At 38.5% G+C, this 19,630-nt stretch overlaps 1 protein-coding gene across 1 annotated transcript in view; it reads right to left on the bottom strand.

The window, feature by feature from the left end:
• Positions 1-246: 246 nt before the first annotated feature.
• LOC135464224 (uncharacterized) overlaps positions 247-19,630 on the bottom strand; it is a 52,468-nt gene continuing 33,084 nt past the window's right edge. The window contains 31 exon segments of the mRNA XM_064741731.1: positions 247-937; positions 1,655-1,705; positions 2,495-2,586; positions 3,307-3,548; positions 3,733-3,868; positions 4,226-4,257; positions 4,712-4,799; positions 5,048-5,229; positions 6,007-6,065; positions 6,380-6,492; positions 6,885-7,013; positions 7,526-7,648; positions 8,236-8,358; positions 8,740-8,985; positions 9,453-9,572; positions 10,637-10,747; positions 11,389-11,514; positions 11,781-11,900; positions 12,217-12,462; positions 12,808-12,924; positions 13,365-13,493; positions 13,950-14,075; positions 14,326-14,439; positions 14,993-15,154; positions 15,385-15,557; positions 15,673-15,889; positions 16,474-16,719; positions 17,664-17,867; positions 18,255-18,380; positions 18,603-18,857; positions 19,223-19,442. Coding sequence (XP_064597801.1) covers positions 893-937; positions 1,655-1,705; positions 2,495-2,586; positions 3,307-3,548; positions 3,733-3,868; positions 4,226-4,257; positions 4,712-4,799; positions 5,048-5,229; positions 6,007-6,065; positions 6,380-6,492; positions 6,885-7,013; positions 7,526-7,648; positions 8,236-8,358; positions 8,740-8,985; positions 9,453-9,572; positions 10,637-10,747; positions 11,389-11,514; positions 11,781-11,900; positions 12,217-12,462; positions 12,808-12,924; positions 13,365-13,493; positions 13,950-14,075; positions 14,326-14,439; positions 14,993-15,154; positions 15,385-15,557; positions 15,673-15,889; positions 16,474-16,719; positions 17,664-17,867; positions 18,255-18,380; positions 18,603-18,857; positions 19,223-19,442 — 4,473 coding nt within the window. The 3' untranslated portion in view covers positions 247-892.

Raw genomic sequence — 19,630 nt, 5'->3', positions numbered from 1 at the left:
TATATATATATATATATATATATATATATATATATATATATATATATATATATATATATATATATATATAGCCAAGTGTAACATTTATCACATTTTCCTAACTTAAAAGTGGATTTCATTAAATTAACAGTCATGTAATACTAGTAACTAAACTTTTTGTTCTTAGAAGTTCTCCATTTGTGTAAAGTACACCAGATTGCTGAGTACCATAATGTTATATAAAAATATGAATTCAAAAAAACATTGCACTAAAATTCGTTCTCTTGCCAGTGACATACAACAAAAAAAAACCCATAGCCATCAGAAATAGAGCACTGTCACACCAATATATTAAAATTAGTGAAAATTATACAAAGGTATCTAATTTATCAAATTAAATTTAAATATATTTACTATAATAAAATAAAAAATGGAACGCAATTGTGAAAAGGTTATTGGAAACAGAGACCATCATCGTTAACATTAGATTAATTAGATTAATTATAGTTACAGAATACAGGACTAAATTTATGGCTACAACCCAAAACCTACTATCGCTAATATTTCCGACTATTACATCAGATATACTGGACAAACATAATTCTACATTTCCAAAGAATGTACCAATATAGATTTACAAGGTCTTGCAGCAACCTGTAAATGGTCGTGGGTTTCTCCCGGGCTGTGCCCGGTTTCTTCCCACCATAATGATGGGCGCCGTCGTATAACTGAAATATTCTTGAGTTTGCTATTTTAGTTCGTAATAAAAGTATGCAAATATAAGGGAATCTAACCACTCAGACTCGTCATCTCTGTAGGTATACTAAAAATGGAATAATTTCCATTATAGCAATACCATGAAACAAGTTGACTTCATAAATTGCATTTTAACTCTTGTTCAAACGTCGAAAGTCTAAAAATAGTTGTCGCTCCCTCTTAGCCCATGTCGAGTTGGATCCTGAAACAAGAGATTAGTCTTGTTATTGGAAAACACACCAGTATTTAAATCATTACAATTACCTTCGATTGTAAGAGCTTGCTTTATATGGAAAATACTTTCACCAGTCTGCGACAGGTTAGAAGTGGTCATCTATTTCTTTGTTATTTATATCGCTATTTCCATTTTTATTGTTTGAATGTATTATTCATTTATTAAAATACACTGACCCACTACCGTGCTTTGAGCTCAGCAGCAATATCGTTGTTAGAGCAAAGCTGACTTCCCTTGCATTATTCTACAGTTTGATTAAAGTGAAGTTGCCATGTTTCTTTCTACCCCTAACTTATTTGGTCCTTAGAACCAAGACTATGATTCATTACCTTCCCTTTGCATAATACTGTATATTGACTACAGAAAAGTTGCCGTATTTTTTTACGCCAAACATTGTGTACTCCTTATGGCTAAGAATGAGTAATTGAGTGCATGGGGTTTAATGTCATGCCTAACAACTTTTCAGTCATATGACGACGAAGGAATCCTTATGGCTAAGAGTGAACAACATCAAAGTTGCCGGGACCCATTAGCTTTCTTAGAGATTATTAGCAATAACGAGTTGGCCACAAAGTTGCCATGGTTCTCTTTGTTATCAAGCACCATAACAGAATTTGCAATATCCTGCTCTTCATTTTATTTCTTCACTATGAACAGTGTAAACAGGTACATTTGATCACATACCTGAAAAGGTGCCGTGGGTTCCAGTTCCACACGAGGCCTCTTAATCTTGAACTGAAGACAAAGTGAAAATTTTTTTTTAAGAATCCTCAATTCGTTTTCATACAGCGGCGGCTTAACTGACTACGACATCTGCACTAGGATACTTTTCATACTTTCTCTCAGTCACACTCGCACGGAAAACGCAAATGAAAACCACACAAACACTAGCACACTTTTAATTCTCTCTCACACTTTTCACCGGTAATGTGACAACGGCACATACACTAGCACATTTTTAATTCTCTCTCACACTTTTCACCGGTAATGTGACAACGGCACATACACTTGCACATTTTTAATTGTCTCTCACACTTTTCACTGATTAAAGTTACAACGGCACAAACACTAGCACACTTTTAATTCTCTCTAACACTTTTCACGATAACGCAACAACCACACAAACACTAGCACACTTTTCTCTCTCACATTCTCTTCGACAATACAACTCGACCCTGGACAACACTAGAACACATTCAACTCTCACTTGCACCGATATCGCAACTGACAACAATATAATTCTCTCTCAGACAATAGGAACCCCAGCCATAGCGTGCTTTTCATTCTCTCTCTGTAACTCGCGCAATATCACGTTTATATCGTATTGTGGAGACGTAAAAACTAAGCCATACAGGTTTGTTTTGCTGTTGTACACAAATATAGCCGAAAATATAGCAAAATTACGAGAGACTTTCCTGATTTATTTATGAAAAGCTTTGTGTTTTTACAATGCCAAAAAACAGTGTCTTTAATTCTGAAAGTTTTTGTTTCCAATTCTTCCCTATACCATCACTCGTTATTCACCTCTTGGTCTGGCTGTAGCGTTTCAAACAGGTGATCCCACGAGAAGTTTCCACTGGGGCCGGGTTGTGCATCATCACCGTGAGGGTCCGGCCCTAGAAAACAACCATACGGAATTATCACTCAGTGGATTAATTTACAATGTCATATACACATAGCAAAGTGATGTCAGAATACCAAGAAACTCTTTATTTCAGTTTTATGAAACTTACTTCGGGAATGAAGAGGTAGTCAGAAGTTGTGGTATGCACATGTACATACACTGAGACATAGTAAGGTGGGGTGGAGGGTTGGGATGGTTGACCGGCTGGTACTGCGGGGTTTGGGATGTGGGCCATATGGCTGGCATGATCTAACATTCAAACTAAGTGAAGCAACCATGTAGCTACAATTGCCAGACATTATTTCATAAGCCCAAAATTCACGTCAATGCTTTGTGTCGTGTAGTTTAGGCATAGCAATCGTTTTAGCGTGTGTAACTGTGTTCTGTGGAAAACAGACAGTGGGCATTGATTCATCTTATTTGTTAGATGATTTTGATGGCACTTTTGACTGATGCACGCAAGGCATTTCTACTTCAAAAAAATGGCTTTGAAGAGACAACACCATGTTACACAGATTCTGAAGGGCTAAATAAATTTTTTCATCAAGGTCATCAAAGTTACCATGGCGATTTTAACCTTATATGATCTTTCAAATGATTTATCAGAATTTTGCTTTTGTTTTTTCATCCAAATTACAAAAAGGTAAGGGAAAACATGTTATACATATCTTCCTACAGAGAAGGCATATTCACAAACTTTACAGGAACTTACAGTGATGGGGTGAAGCCGAGGCCCCAGGGGTAAACCGGATCAGATCGTCTTTCCGGTAGGGGTGAGCAGAGAAAGGCACATCGTTAGTGTCTACAGATCCCTCCGCGTCCCTGTCAACAATGTCTCTCGCCTGCTGCCATTGTCGAATGTTAAAAGCGAATCCCATACCACCCGCGGTCGTTTTAGTTCTCTTGGACGAAAACTGAGTACTCCAAGAACCGAAAGCGTCGCCAACATGGAATCTGTAGACAAACCACTGCTGTTGTAGTTCAAACATTGCACACAATTTAAACATGCCTCACTGCGGCAGATTGTCGTCTGCTGTTTGTAAGTGTAGGCTCATCAAGTGCGACAAAATGAAAATTAACTATCCATGTGGAATTGCCGGGGAACATAAATTTTATACATGCATTTACGTGTACTTACAAGTCACTATCCACGATTGTCGGAGTCTTGGATGCCTTGGCATGTCGACGATACAATGCAACAATCACCGCTGCGATGATGAGTGCCAGTCCAAGAGACAGGCCAACCCCTAGTCCAATCTTCCAGTCTTCAGATTCTAGATGAAATGTGGATTATAACACAAAGAGTATGTGAACGGCATATTCATACGACCGTTTGACTAACAAAAATAAACATACAAAACTCAAACCACTCGCCTGAAAGAAAACGTTCATACTTGAAGAAGGCCAAAGCGTTACATTAATGAACTACAGGTATTTGAAATAAGGCTTAAGATTTCAATTCGGATAAAAACTCAAATTCTTTCATTCCGACACTTAGCCAATCATTGACAATATCACAAACATATCATAAAATATAGACGATGGACGGACACCCAAAGATTTCTGCTTAAAATAAAATAGATCTTGTTCAGAAGATATCGCTATGGGCATTATATGATAATTATATTTACCTTCCTCTATTGGTTTTACAGTAGTTTGATTCCTGTGAAAGTACAAAAATTAAAATAAGACGAATGAAATAATGATGGTTGCGTCACCACTGAAAATAGGCAATACGTGATGCCTACAACCGTTGCTTATAAATGTGGTTCATATTGATAGTATATGAGATTAGATAACCTTAGAAACACCAATAATGACTTTGAGCGCCTATCAGTTTGAAATAATTGAATTCATTCTTTTGTCCGAAGAGCGTGGAGTGAAAAATAACATTATAACGAGAAACATACATAAACATGAATGTAAATGCAATCGTGAAATCCTGCAACGTTCCTTTGGTCTTACTGATATGTAATGCTTAGAGACATGCATGGTACTGATATTGATGGAGAGACAAGGTCAAGCGTATTCTCTTGTATTTAAAGCTGAAGACGGCAATTTTACAAATGAGTACAAAACCTAATCACTCTTTCATGCTGGGGACAGTGACGCCTTACCTGCACTCTACTCCATTTCCGGTCTTAACACAGATCTTATCAATGGCACAAGGATCCCACGCACAAGTGATTTCATCGAAAACCGAAACTAAAATAGACCACAGATAAAAACTAAGAAGTGAGGCATGATAGGTACTAATACATATATCTTCAAAGACAAAACGAACATAAAACCGAGAGCTTTTCTTTAGCTTCAAATATTACTTACCTTGTCAAACCAATATCCAAAACTCTTGATACGCCCTGTTTCATATTAATTTGATATTCTTGGTTATGGACAGTCCTAAAATACATAAGTGCTTATCTCTTTTTACCACGTAAACTTCAGAGACTTACAGTTCCTAGTTCTGTTTAAACTGAACACCCGCGGGATCGCCGTCAGATTAACCTTGTTTCCGTCTAGGACCAGGTGACCAAGGCGGTACAGATCCTGAAGTGACTTCACTGTAGACGTGGTCTCCGCCAGTCCAATGGGTCCAGTATACGTAACATCAATTGTTGCCACTGTTGAACCGGGTCTACAATACACCAAATTGTACACGAAACGATCGCGTTTTAAATGAACGCTTGAGGGCAATTCACGCTCAACTCACAAAATCCATAGTAATATTACGACACATGACGAGAAAAGAATTTACAACGTATGTCAAAGGCGAATTTCATATCGCCAGCTTCATGGAAACAGCGTTCATTCTTTTTGCCGTCTGAGAACAATGAAGCCGTTGAAGAATTCCATAATGTTGTCGTTATTTGGGAATGCTCTTTCATGGTATTGCACAGGTGCTAGTGCTGATTATTGGGAGGTTAATCATCGCTCATATCATTAAAAGGGTAATGCTTGGTTCCATGTCCCTCGGTCACCCATTTGTTTGCGGGAGGTATGTTTGCATAATGCTTTAGACAGTTGATATTTATTGCAGGCTACTAAGTGACGGATCCTGAGGTCGTGGAAACCGGAAGTTTTCTCAGCAACTTTTAGAAATCATATTTTTGGTACACTCAAAAAATTAATTTTAACAGAAAGTCTGAGTGATGCTAGAATGTATTGTGTTCACAACACAATATTCTTCAATATTCAACATGATGTCATGTTACCTTAATAGAATCTTTATGTTGAGTTAATAGAATATGTGAGTTATATTTGACAGAATAATATGTTGCAATAGCGGTATACATTTAAGCATCACTCAGACAACAGATTTTTTTAAAGAGTATCAAGCAATAATCCCAGGCAACTATGCGGTTTCTCTAACTGCATTCTAAATGATATCCATCAATCTGATTGAAATACTTACTCTAATCTTACAACAATGACTCCAGCAAGATTCACCATGTCATCAAAGGTCAAAGACAGCTGAAGATAATAAAGATTGTGTTCAAAGCAGCTCACAGTGTCAGAATTGTTACAGCAACTATGTACTATCTGAACATACTACAATAATATTTAAATACGATATAATCTTTTAAATCTTCTATAATGTTTAAGTTGAACACCTTACATTGTGATTTCAGTGAGAAGTGTCCGGTGGAAGCGCTAAAACATAGAGATCATCATTTCACTTGTTGAATTTGCCAACGCTTTTCCTCGTATAAATTCTGCTAGGAAAATGGCACGCAGATAACGTGTATATGAAGTCTGTAATGAGGCTACAGGTAAGAGCTCCTTACCGCTTCCTTTATTGTAAAAGCTTGGTATTTGTACGAAGTGGAACCTTTGTCTCTCCATTCATCCTGAAAGTCCAAGTCCAGCGACACAATGGCAGATCTATTTTGCCTCAGTGCTGTAAGATTGAAGAATATGACTTACTCAACCAATCAATGGGTGAAAACCAAATCAGGGATGGCATATTTACATACAATTCCCAGATTAAAATATTCTGACCTGCTCCAATTCAGTCTTTTCATAACAAAGTAATTTACTTGATCGGTACTTTATATTTTAGTATTTATATATAGGTAGCGAACTTTTTCAGCACATTTAGTGAAAATGGCCCAAAAAGAAAATACTGTCTGTATACAGTGCAGAAAGAAATCCCAAAATAACAGCTGAAATTCTGATCAAACATAAACGGTATACGTTAAAGATTTAGCTAAATCAGAATAAAGAAGTTGATGGAGTATAAAGTGTAATAAATATATGATACACGACACGAATATATATTGTCAATTATACCTGTGCACGTCATGTTGTTATCAGCTAGTAAATATGTATTTGGACAGTAGCACTTTGGTTCACCTCCCTCCAGACTACAGCCATAGGAGCAGTTCATAGATTTGCCAGCACACGGGTCCGTGGTTGTATCTGCACATGAACAACCAAACACATTCGTACAGAACACACTTGTACAAAACACACAAGAATGTATGTTCTTTACCTTTAACATAGTGACTCACTTTGGCTGTGACTGTATATTAAATGCAACGACAACACAGAATTTTAAGTCATTCTAGTTCAGTGATGTTTAATGAATTACAGCTAACATCAGCTTTTTTCTACCTAATACTGCTCAAGTTTATAGGCTACATAAACAGTCGGAACAAAACCCTCAATGACATCAACTGACAAGAGGCCGATATTTAGCGGTAACACCTTTGACAATTTACCAACGATCACATTGTCGTTTGCGCTGTTTTCTCTCTCAATGCTATAGGCTTGCTATGGACTTATATTACTACATATAAAGACTAATTGTTTCTTCCATACTGACATATATCAATAGATAACGGATTATTGTTATAGTGCGGTCTACATACAGATAAAAATTGGAGGATAACTTGTTATGCTTCACGGTTCATTTCAACTAGGCAGTTTACCTTTGACGCAGCCAAGCATATCTGAGGCTAATGTAAAACCCAGACGACAGGAACAAGAATAACTGCCGGCATTGTTGAGACAATCCTGGTGGCATCTGTTAACTTCTTCACACTCATCCACATCTGTAACATAACACACATGTAAGTCAAGATTTCAAACTGTGTTAAACTGTTGTGTTTGTTTCACATATATATGTTTTTCTCTCTTTCAATCATTGATTTATTTATTTATTTGATTGGTGTTTTACGCCGTACTCATCCATATTTCTCTAATACGAAGGCGGCCGGCACTATCGTGGGAGGAAGCTGGTCTTTCAACCACTGAGGTATCAATCTCCATAAAATGTAAACAAAGGGAACACTTACGTATATTCCTCTTTCACAACACTTACATTTCAAATAAGCTATGGATTTAAAGAGTTTACATAAGGTAGGTCTACCTTTCCCGCGCGATGGCGATTCGGTCTAAGCTGAATTGATCACTGTTCTTTTGCAGCTTTTGAGTGATAAGTTACCAGTTTGCCCACAAAACGCCAGGGCAAAGGCAAAAGCGAAAAATGGACTAAGCTGGAATTAGCTGTTATAGTTGAAACTAAAATGGTCGATCAGAAGGAATATAAAAAGTCGGAGAAAACACAAAGAAATCAGCTGCAATAATGTCTACCAGGAATTATAAGACTTTCATATTGAGAAGGCCAGTTCCTCCTTACCAATACATGCTGTTCCATTCTGATTTATATCTCTAAATCCAACAAAACACTGGCACCGGTAGCTACCAGCCGTGTTCACACAATGTTGAGGACAACTGTGAGAGTTGGAACACTCGTCAATATCTGAAATATAACAAAACGATATAAGGTTTCAAATTTTATTAAAGCATTTGTTGTATTGGAGCCATCTTCCACCCCTTTTCTCAAGAAATTCAATTCTCATAGCCCCATTTCGCCTAATGAAGCAGGCCACATGGTCAATTTGTGATTTTGAAAATTCGTTTTAAGAATTATTTAACTTAGACAAGATAAAACTTGCATAATTGTTATTTGGGACTTGCTCTTTTTATTTATAAACTGCCATAACACTTAAGCCACTGTACAAATGATATCCGTCAATCAAAATTTTGACTTGCAGGCCAAATGGCCAAGGAAGCTCGAACCTCTCTTTTATAAAATATACATCATGCAAAAGGTTTCTTGGAGATTCAGAAGGAGACTTACCCGAGCACGTTGACTCGCTGTTAACAAAACCATCAGGACAAGCACACCTATAAGATCCCGGAGTTTCCACGCAAATTTGTCCTTGTGGACATGGATCCTGGTCACACTCCAGTAGATCAGTGTCACAGCGACTACCGCTCCACCCAGCGTTACAAACACAGCCTTGCAAGGGAAGACAACCCTTAGCACCCGGACCACAATCACATCGCTTCTCACAGTTTCTACCCCAATGGTAATCGTCACATTCTGTTAAACAACGATAGAGACTGTGCAAAAAATGTTCAGAGCTACATAAATATCGCAGACGTGAAATTTCAACTGACTGGCGTTCCATGCCGTACTCAAATATATTTGTTCTAGACGACGGCAGTCTCTGTCACCAGTGGAGCAAATCCAAGTGCCCGCAGTTGACCACCGACCTTTGGCAATAAGTGACATGTTTTCTCACATAAACGGCCAGATGTTCATATGCAGAGCGGCGACACTTCGTGTGACTAACGACCGGTATTGCACGGCTGCTTAAGACTCAAATAATTACAGAATTAAGTTTGCTTTTATTTGATGTATGCGAAATATAAGTGATAATTGTTATAGGTAAATGTGAAGTAGGTAAGTAAAAATGTCGACACGTTAGCGATGTAATGAGGCACAAGTTAACCCAGAATCTACAGAAAGGGAGAATATAGAAAAGAGACAAAAATGATTATGTTTACCTGTGCAGGTGACTCCGTCATTATCCAGATAATGTCCATCAGGACAGGTGCACTGGTAACCACCGTCCGTGTCACGACAGGTATGATTACACGGTTTGGACTGTACACACTCATCCACATCTGGGGACACACATTAACATTTAGGAACAGGGCTAACCGTCTTCGACTAAAATCAATATCCTTATATTCTGAAGAGAAAAATTCAAGTCTTGACATAGGTGACTTAGCAAAAATTAGATCTTCACAGTTTTAACAACTAAGTTTAAAAAGACATATAAGCCTCACTTGATATTCTGACATCAGTAAAAACTGACTTTTTGAAATTGGTCATAGAAGTATAATAAGTTTATCACACAAACGTTTCTTTGGAAGAGAAGAACCACAAATCGCTCACGTAATCCTGGTGACATTCTGAACATTATGGTTAAGGATTCTAACCTAAATGGGTTCTTCCATTGTTTAATCAATATTTGCAATGTATTTTACGATAGCTACAGACGACTGTGATTATAGTAAAATACAGGTTGGAAATGTCCAGCTACACTTATTTATTTATTTTATTTGACTGCTGGTTTATTCCGTACTCATATATTAGATATGAGAATATGAGAATATTTCACTCATACGACGGTGGCCAGCATTATGGTGGGAGAAAACCGGGCAGAGCACAACACAGATTTATTTATTTATTTATTTATTTATTTGATTGGTGTTTTACGCCGTACTCAAGAATATTTCACTTCTACGACGGTGGCCAGCATTATGGTGGGTGGAAACCGGGCACAGCCCGGGGGAAACCCACGAGCACAACACAGAGGTAAGGGGTCTATTTCTACATCATCTAACGTAATCTTTGAATGAACCAAAAAACCTAGCTGTGGTAACTACTTCATAAACACACTACGCACAAATATCTGGGAGCATAGACACAACTATTTAAATGATAACATTGTAGATTTCAATAAATGGCATTATACTATAGCGGTCAGATTTACAGGTGGTGTGTTTATTTGATTTATTTAATTGGTATTTTACGCTGCACTCAAGAATATTTCACTTATACCACGGCAGCCTGCATTATGGTGGGAGGAAACCGGACAGAGCCAGGGGGAAACCTACGACCATCCGCATGTTGATGGCAGGCTTTCCAACACGTGGTGTAAACCAAGCTGTTTTTGACTTACTCAAGCATGAAGTGCCGTTCCAGTGATATCCGGAGTAGCAAGCGCACGTCACAATGTCGATCTTACAGATCTGTTCACAGTCCAGGTTATTCCTTTGACACAGTCCAGACTCTGAAGCACAGTTAAATAGTCACAGTAAATAAAACCGCTATTAAACTTATGTAATGTGGTTAATTACTATCCGATACATTGTATACAAAAATTCGTCCTCAAAATGTTAAGAAAATATTGACTTCCCATCGTTTAAAACATAGGGGTTCATTGAAATCATTTCTACGTACCGACCACCACTGTCTGTTCGAAACTGATTTTTTTTTGTTTCGGCAAACCACTTGTATATGAAGATTTTCACGAGTTACCTCTCTTTTACGGAAATCTTTATACATATTTCCTTCTTATACCATTATCACATGTGGAACTCCCAAGTATATACAACCATTTATGCATGTTTCCAGGGTATAGCATGGACATATGTGAAACTCCCCAGACTATAGGCCTACATCCAGTCATGCATGCTTCCATGGTATAACATGAGCATATGTGAAACTCCCTGAGTATATATTCATTCATGCATGCTTCCATGGTATAACATGAGCATATGCGAAACTCCCCTGAGTATACATTCATTCATGCATGTTTCCATGGTATAGCATGGGCATGTGTGAAACTCCCCAGAGTGTACATCCATTAATGCATATTTGTAGGAGAAGCGTAATCACATGTCATGAGCATGATCGCTCTGAATATATTACCATCTACACACGTCCTTCTGTCGTCATCTAGCACGTAGCCAGTGTGACAGGCGCAGCTGTAGCCGCCATCATGGTTCATACACAGATGCTGACACTTATGTGTTCCCAGAGAGCATTCGTCAATATCTGCAAAAAGATACATGACTAGAAGTAAGCGGTTGGCCTTTAAACTATAAATATCTAGGAAGAAAATAAGAAGGTTTATAATAAAAATGCGGTATTGATAAAATCTTAGGTGACATGAATCTTACCGTCAGTTCTGACATTTTGTAACCGGAAGCGAAAGCACTTAACATTCATCAACACCACTTCTCGAGCAAAAACATACTTTTATAATGCTGCTGACCTTATACCACAGAACAAACTGGTACATGGTTCCATTTTAAACTCACCTATGCAGACAGTTCCGTTACCCTGGTAATCACTGTGACAACGACAGACATAACTACCTGGCACATTCGTACATTTCTGAAGACAGGTGTTCAAACCGATGACGTCACACTCATCAATATCTACAAACAAATAAACTTTTGTAATATCTGTTCACGATATGTGCGAAACATTTATATTGGTTGAATTTTATCATTAAATGCTACTGAAAACGAACCAAAAATCACGAATGTAGAGTGTAGAGTGACTTACCTAGGAACAATATTAAAAACAAAAATGGACAAAATTCCACATATGAAGCATAAAGAAATAAAGTATCAGTGTGGCTCATGACTTAGCTTACGCTTTCCTTTCTGGAAAGGCCGAATATTTTCATATCTCGACGCAAGACGTCCCGGATTAACATTATACGACAAGTGTATCTCGTCTGCAGTTTACCTGTACAGGTTCCATTTACCCTTCTGTACCCTGGTAGACATGCACATCTGTAAGTGCCAGGTAAATTCTCACAGACTTCCGCCTGGCTACATGTCACTGTCTCACACTCATCGTTGTCGGTGTTACAGTTTTTGCCTGTCCACCCCTCTCTACAGATACAGCCCGATACCGGGCTACAGCTCTCCCCGTGTACACCACAGTCACAGAGTTTGGAGCAGCCGGTCCCCCAGTGTAATGCATCACACACTGAAATACGCCCAAAACAGAAATGCAACATAAATCCGGAAAAATGAGATAATTTCAGTGTAAAACATCGCAAAGGCTAAAAGATTTAATTGGTTCATTCCCGTAAGTCTAGAGCCATTGGCCAATGAGGTCAACATCCGTAGATTTGGTTGCGGCTTAAAATCGTGCAGCGAGCTTGTCGTGTAACTGGAGAAGAGATATATATTATTCTATAAATTAAACACAGTTGACAGAGCTATTTGAAAAACAAGACAGGGAGAAATGTTCACTTTTGGGCGTAATGATGTGTGCGGATTCCAGAAGTATATTAGCAAGTTAAAATTCCCTTTTCCCTTCAGTGCTTACCTTCACAAGTCCTCTTGTCTGCCGCTAACAGGTAGCCATCAAAACAGGAACAGACAAAGCTACCATCTGTATTTGTACACATCTGCGAGCACGTGTTTCCCACACATTCGTTGATATCTGAAAAAGTAAAGCAATTGTGAACTATTGTAACCGCCTTATTAGGGTTGTCTGGTGGTCTGAACATCCACTTCATACACAGTGGTCAAGTATCACGACATGCCAAAAACACAGTGGGGTTTTAAAAGTCTGGCATATGTTCAGTGATGTGTTGTCAGCATCGAGATAATTGAATAACAAAAAAAACGCCAATGTAATGACAGCCGAGAAATAATACCTCTAAGTTACTATCACGTCATATGATTAAGCCGAAAAGAGACGAATCAGGAGTATAAATATGCAACGAATACAAGAGTGAAATTTTCCAGAACACTTGTCATCGAGAAAAAATTACGCAATTCGGAAAGCATGAAGTGGTATCGCCAATTTATAATTAATTATTAGCTTCAGTTTCTACACACAAAAACAACAGTGTGGAAATGTCTGCGAGTAAAAGTGACCTTGGCAGGAGCCATCCTGTGCCAGAGTGAAGCCCCGTCTACAGAAGCATTCGGCTTTCCCACTGGGTCCCACTTCACAGCCGTATTGGCACGGGTTTTCCAAGCCACCACATGGGTCAACGTTCGGTTCTGGAAACAACAAGGTCAGGGTAGAATATCCAAGAACAATGGACTGCTTATGCAGACATACACAATGTGCTGCTTGAAGAGAGGTTTAATCTGAAAGCCAACCAACAGCTTGTGTTGTTATACCTGATGAGGATTGGGGACAATTCGCAATATACCTCTCAAACAACATATGATAATAACTTGTATGTACTTCTGTCTTTGATATTTAATTCATATATCCAGCCAAGCTTGAGTTTCATGTGTGTGTGTGTGTGTGTGTGTGTGTGTGTGTGTGTGTGTGTGTGTATGTATGTATGTATGTATGTATGTATGTATGTATGTATGTATACAGCCCGATACCGTATGTATGTATGTATGTATGTATGTATGTATGTATGTATGTATGTATGTATGTATGTCTGTATGTATGTATGTATGTATGCATATAGAAATATAGAAACAGGTAGGGCTGCATACCTTTCTTACAGGTAAATCCGTCATTAGCCAGCCCAAATCCTGTCCCACAAGAACAGGTGTACGATCCATTGCGATCCGTACATATCTGATTACAGCCATCGGTTCTTTCCTCGCATTCATTTATATCTAGTAACAAATAGAAACCTGACATAAGAACCACCGTTAATAATAAGCATAACTGATACAGACCCACAGTCAAGGCATGAAGTAAAGGGCTCACCACTATTGAAAGTAAGGTAATCTTGACACTGCAGCTGTGGTTCTGAATTGAAAATGAAGTTTTATTCGAAACTTATACCAAGAGCCGAATAATTACAAATATTTCTTCAGATCAAGAATGGTTTTGTTTTACATAAAATCGCAGAATCTTACTTACTTATACACTGTTGATCTTGCTTTCTGTAACCTGGGTTACACTGACAGTCATAGCTTCCTTGTGTGTTTAGACAACGCTGAGAGCACACGTTCGGGTTTAAGCATTCATTGATGTCTAAAAAAATACAAATCACAATAATTTGACATAATGGCGACATTTATAATCTAAGAAGCACGTTTGCACAACTGTTGTCATAAAGTATCTTTTCTTTGTTGTAACATTCGTGAATGGAATGCAACCAATTTTTGTTGGAACAATGGTGTTATAACAAACACTATTTCTAAACAAGTGACGATTAACAATAAGTATATAATTATAATTAGCTGCATTTTCTTTTAATCGAAATCTGCTTGAGCTGTAGTAATAGGGGGCATCAACGTCGCCACCATTTAAGCATTTACATGAATAGTTAGAATAAAACCGTAACAGAGGTAAAGTGACAAGATACCATTTGTGATCTATCACAATTTCGTATCTACTTTGGTCTTCCTAGTTCTGCTATGATGTTTTATATCCAGTACGTCTGCCGATAAGGTATGCTGATTACACTTTCTATGGGGTTTTGCCATGATAACTGAGATATCATGTAACTGCAATATATTAAACTGGGCCCAATACCAATTGCGTTACCCAGGTATATTCAGTACAACCAGCTGACAACGGTTACCTGTGCATTTGTTGTTAGCTGATGTGTACCCCATAGGACAAGAGCTGCAGGTATAGGCTTTGTCATCTCGTGCCTCCACCTCAGGGGTCAGGTCAGTACACTGTGTTCCGGCAGGGCAGGGGAATTCAAGACAGGCGTTGTAGTCTACTTCACAACGGGCACCTGCAGAAATGGCAGCAGTACAGACAAATTAGTGCCCGTTGGTCTGCAGATTTGTGCAAATTTGTTCAACAAGCGTGAGAATAATTTTTAAACCGGGTAGACATAATTTTGCAGCTACACACTTTATTAAAAAGCTGTAATGTTATTTACATGGCAGTTTTGTCATGAAACAAAAATTTTCTTTGGATATTGTCTATGCTAGGCATACACAGACAAGGTTGTTTTAGTACCTGTCCATCCTGTGTCACAGTTACAGATGACGATCTGGAATCCTGGCGTGCCCTTCACGGTCAGATCTGTAGTGTTGAAGTCACAGCGGCCGTGGTTGGAACAACCCGGACAAAGACTGACAGGTACCTGGTACTCTTGGGAAACCCCACCCAGGCTGTCTGTGACATGAACCCTGCAACAACCAGCAAGAAAAAGAAGTCAGTTACGCACTTAATTGTTATTCAATGCCACACATTATATTTTCACTTGTACTATAGCTTTCAACATTCGTTTTGCCTTTGACATACCTTAGATCAGACGGTGTCAGAGAGGTCGGGTTCCAAGTCAGTCTCGCATTAGTTTGTTCACTCTGTGTCGGACCAAGTTTCTGAACTAGGATGTCTTCGGGCACTTCGAAATCTACGGATGTGCCATCGGGGTCGAGAGCGAACACGAACAGGTCAACCGGCTGATTGACCACAGCATTAAGTCGGCTGATGTTGAATATCTGAGGAGGCAGATTTCCTGATAACACATATAAACAGGCTCGATAGTCAAAACAATTCAATATTAAAATAACTGCAATAATGTGATGAAAAGATTGAGAGGCCGTATGTGGCAAGGTCTGCCAGCAATCTGTCGATGGTCGTGGGTTTCCCCCGAGCCGTGCCCGGTTTCCTTCCACCATAATGCTGGCTGCCGTCGTATAAGTGAAATATTCTTGAGTATGGCGTACAAGACCAATCAAATAAATAAATAAAACAAATAAAAGATTGAAAGAAAAATTCATCTGCGAAGGAAGTTATATGTCAAGACGTGGTATTTGGAGGTTTGTGAGTTTTATAGTAATTTTCATAATCTCGAAAAAAGCCGAAAAAAAGCCTCTCCTCACCTCCCTTCCAAAAAAAAAGAAAAAAGAAAAAGAAGGAAAAGAAAACACAATAAACCTATAACACAAACAAAACAAGAACAAGAAAAAAAAAACAAGCAAAAATTCACACTAGTAGTTATCTTCCTTTTCTTTCAAGAAGGCGTGGTATTCACGGAAGAATACTAGATACATCACGATCACAAGGAGCTACCACAAATACTGGTCCTAATTCAGTTACCTGCTATTTCTCTTCCAGACTGAAATGTCTTGGACACGTTTTTAGTTGTAACAGCAACGCTTTGCTGTCCTGTAACCAGGTAATCAAAAGCACACTGGACGTGGTCCTGGCATATTCCCTGAGCATCCTTCATCTGTTGTGTGGTGAAGTTGGCGGTGAAGACAGGGACATAGTGCGGATGGCTGTAGTCTGTCCACATTTTACCCGAAGGGTACCGGAACACAGATGACGTGCCATCCACAACCCCTGGTAGATTAATGGAAAATATTAACCATGATACCGCATATATATGTGCACATGAGGTTTTACGTCGTACTTAACAGTTTTTCAGTCATATGACGGCTAGGGTTAGATTGCGGTTTACAGCCCATTGAAATTACATAGCTTTAAGACATTAAAATTATTTTTACTACATCTTAAACTTACGAACGAAGACAAAAATAATACAGATTTAGAATTACCGGCCCAAAATAGACCAGAACACATCAAAGATATATTAAAATTTTAGGACCTCATATACTCGAACAATAGCGTGTATTTTAATATATTTATCAAACATTATGTGAATTGTATTGTATGTATGTTTGTTTGGGTTTAGTCATGTGACGTCAAGGATTCACTAGGTGTGTTTACATATACAGTGTCTTCGTGTGGCAGGGCGAGTCGCCAAAATGCTATCGTCACTGAAGTATCATGCCGTAGACACCATTTCAATCATTAAACTTGGTTTAATTTACGCTTTCAAACCATATTTTGACCATGTTAGGTAAAAATTTTTAAAGTGTTGTGAAATTTTGAATCAAGTTTAAGAACGCTTCGTGATCCTGGAGCCAGATATGACGCCCTATCCAGTCACATTATACTAACACCGGGCCAACCGGTCCTGTTTCCTTGCTCTAACCACTCAGTGCTGAGCGCCAAGCGAGACAGTATAAAGTACCATTTTTAGTTTTTCGTATGACCCGATCCAGGCTGACTGTAGAGCAGGTGATAATCATTAGCTGCGATACTACACTCTTCAGACTCAACAGCGGGCTGGAGTTTTGCCTTAATACATAGTTCAATTAGTTTCTAAAACACTGGCATTTCAGACAAACTCGCAATTTGTGGATGAACAAGCGGTTTAAATACATGTCTTCTTCAACAAATGTGTGAATGTTTTAGTCATAAACAGCATTACTTGAACTTACACGTCTGGCCAAAGTTGTAGTAGATGTCCTCTTCAGACATGTTTGCAGGAAAAACCTGCCCAGTGGGTGTTGTGAATTCATTGGACGTGTTCTTATCGAGGACACCCAGAAGGCCTGTGGTAGTGACCTCTTTTATCAAATCATCGGGAAGAACTATTGATATGTATAGCAGCTGTGTCAACACTGATATGTTGGCACATACACCTGAAAAGACAGATTGAAAGTTACTTATTTTTTAAAAAAAAACACCACCCGCTGTACATTTAGTACTAATTCACCTATCAAACTACTGAAATGTTGCCTTTAAATACTGTGATCTACATGTAGATACTTTTATCAAATCGACAATGTTAACTGCATTGTTAAATCAAAGTGGCGGTTTGAAAAAGTGCTGACATACTAAAACTAGCAGATGAATGTTACCGCAGAATCTGCGTTGTTGGAGTTATGAAATAATAAGAATGACGAAAGATAGCAGGTACTAGTCTGTTATGATTATCATTTAATTGTGGACCTATTACACAGTACATGTATGAATCACATGAAGTAAAACCAGCTTTCAGAGGAAAAACTCAACAGCAGCACAATTACCAGATAAGAATGTTACAGCCAAGGTGTTTCCGTATTTTCGCAATCCAAGATTTGGGTGTTGAACTTGGAGCTCATTTTGACGAAACTGCAGTGAATAGTCGACACCATTACCTACCAGCAACAAGCCTGAGGATGGAACCAATGTATTGCTATAAACATATAAGTATTTGCATATTTATAGAATCGGTACCATGAATAATGCTCAATGACTTTTGTACGATCACATCATACTGAAACATATCATATATACAATTGTAATAATCTTGAAAGTAAATAAAAGACAACTTTTGGTTTTTATACAACGATGTTTGTAACAAAACGTAAGCTGAAGAAATTCTAAGGTCATACTCTGTTTGTCTCTTGAAAGCTCGATCTGTACGGATGCGTTGGTTTGGAAGTCTCGAAGAGCAAAAGCTGTGTACACAGTAGCTCTGGAGAAGCTACCGGCGTCATTTTCCGTCGGCGCAGTTCGCCCTTGTATAGTTTGCATCAGACTTCCAGTTTTCGTGGAGTACATGTTCATAATAACGTACTCTCCCCAGCCATTAAAGGTGTAGGCGATTCCATCAAAAGTGAAAATATGCGGATCTCCGTAGAGGAATGCTAAAAAAGAAAGTGTTTTTTTGTGATGGCCAGATCCACTTCGCGACTGTATAATTATTCTTCAAACGCATTTGTGTAGTTATTAAGGAATGTTAATCAATTTTTGGCGATAAATCCCAAGCTAATCACGACGCATAAAGTTACATTAAATCTGATTTACGATTATTTTTGGTGTGTGAAAGTGGTATCTGGTGCCTGATGAGTTTCCAGTCATCTATGTTAGCGGCAGCTAAGTTTAAAGCTGATACATTATTGGTTGTTTCCACCCCTATCCCCTTAGGAGAGCCATTGCACGTTTCAAACAAAGAGTTGAAAATATAACTCTATGAAATATGACAACACTATTATAACTAAACACGACGTACACACAGTGAGGTTCTTTGATGACGTGCATGTTGATATTGGTCGGTATTTCACGTAAAGATCACAGAGACTGGTAAAAAAACAACAGGACTGTCGAGGTAAACTGTCCTCGGATCTGTATAGGGGAGACCACCGCATCACCAGGGGATGGTAGAGGACCAGATGACCTGCTGTCTCAGGAGTGGTGTCCAGAGAAAAGGAAGACAGGTGATAACAGCACTCCTACAAAGGTAGAAAATCATCAGTACAACATTGTCGATCTATCAAAGTTGGCTGCGACCAAGCTTACTTGACGTCATAAACGTCATAAATGTGAAACGTCGTCTCGGGAACTGACTTTGCGATTATTGACTTGGAACCTCCATTTTGGTTGATGGCTGCTATACGAATATCTGTTTTGACGCCTAAAT

Source organism: Liolophura sinensis, chromosome 1, assembly GCF_032854445.1.
Source record: "Liolophura sinensis isolate JHLJ2023 chromosome 1, CUHK_Ljap_v2, whole genome shotgun sequence".
In the NCBI taxonomy this organism is placed as follows: domain Eukaryota; kingdom Metazoa; phylum Mollusca; class Polyplacophora; order Chitonida; family Chitonidae; genus Liolophura; species Liolophura sinensis.
Note: the sequence above shows the minus strand (reverse complement) of the source record. Positions and strands in the feature narration are given on the sequence as shown.